Source organism: Galeopterus variegatus, unplaced genomic scaffold (assembly GCF_000696425.1).
Source record: "Galeopterus variegatus unplaced genomic scaffold, G_variegatus-3.0.2 Scaffold1564, whole genome shotgun sequence".
NCBI lineage: Eukaryota > Metazoa > Chordata > Mammalia > Dermoptera > Cynocephalidae > Galeopterus > Galeopterus variegatus.
Window position 1 is genome coordinate 339,559 of NW_007727675.1, and position 1,334 is coordinate 340,892.

The 1,334-nt window shown below is 44.2% G+C and overlaps 1 protein-coding gene across 1 annotated transcript in view; it reads left to right on the forward strand.

The window, feature by feature from the left end:
- SLC39A11 (solute carrier family 39, member 11) overlaps positions 1-914 on the forward strand; it is a gene marked incomplete at its 3' end in the record, with an annotated part of 243,513 nt that extends 242,599 nt beyond the window's left edge. Inside the window, exon 6 of the mRNA XM_008577694.1 lies at positions 652-914. Coding sequence (XP_008575916.1) covers positions 652-914 — 263 coding nt within the window. The remainder of the gene's footprint in view (positions 1-651) is intronic.
- Between the last annotated feature and the right edge of the window lie 420 nt (positions 915-1,334).

Sequence of the window (1,334 nt, forward strand, 5' to 3'; positions counted from 1 at the left end):
GTCACTGAGTCTCCCCGGGGAGGGAATCTGATAGGCTGAGCCTGGCATCTGAATTTGTTCCCACAAGTCAGTGTGACCACGAGAGGAGGGTCGCATATTAGGTAATTCTGTAGGGCTGTGGGAGACAGAAAACATAATTCTAAACATAACAATCAACACGTTCAGCGCTCCGTGTGTGTTCTAAGCACTTTCACGCACTCTCGTATTCTCACAAAACCCCTATTACATAGGTGTTATTATTATTCCGTTTTTATGAATCAGCAAACTGCAGCACAGACAGGTATAGAAGCTTGTTTAGCAGCACACAGCTGATCAGTGGCTGAGCCAGGAAACAAACCAGGCTGTCTGATTCTGGCCTCTGTGTTCCTAATCACTACTCCGTGTTGCCTGTCTGAAACAGACATTGCTAGGATACCATATTTCATCTTTTGTACCCTTTTTGGTACCCAAACGTTGGGCACTGAATGTCTATTCAATGCATGCTCGACAAATGAATGAATGAGTGAATGAATGAACAAAAAACACAGTCTACAGGAAGTTAGGGTGTAGAACATTCCCCAGTCTTGAAAGCCTTGACCTGCTGCTGTCTGCCCGAGTGCCAACGTGCACGTGCTCAAAGCGCTCTTTCCCCATCCCTCTCTTTTTGCTCAGACAAGAGCGAGAACGGCGAGGCGTATCAGAGGAAGAAGGCTGCAGCCACCGGCCTCCTGGAGGGCCCTGCTCCCGCGGTGCCTGCTCGGGGGAACCTGACGCAGCCCGGTGTCAGCAGCTGGAGGAGGATCGCACTGCTCATCCTGGCCATCACCATACACAACGTCCCAGGTGAGGCCTCACCCTTGATCCGCAGCCACCAGCCTGCAAAAGGGGTATGGGCGGGCAATTGCCACACGGGTACTTTTTGGAGAGGAGTGGAGGTGAGAGTGTAAATCTTTCTTGACTTTATTTTTTGGATTACTCATTGTGGATTGATCATTGTATGTTAAAACTTCCCATTCTGGTTACTTTAAGCAACTTCTTCTGTTTCTACCTATGAGTTCCTTTCTTTACATATTTGATACAAAGTTATTTGGAGCATACATTTATAACTGTTATATGATTAACAAAAAAATTAATTAAAAAAGGACACCTTTTATAAATACAGGATACTTCTGGTTCTGCTTCATGCTTCTTGAAGATATCAAATTAAATACAGTTTGATACTGATGTTTTCCCTACCTGCTTTCTTCATGTGGGCATCTTTTTGAAATGTTCTTACCAACTTTCCTATTTAGCATTTTGTAGTAATTTTGTTTTATGTCTTTGGGTTTATTTTAATTGGAGACAAGAGACTTATT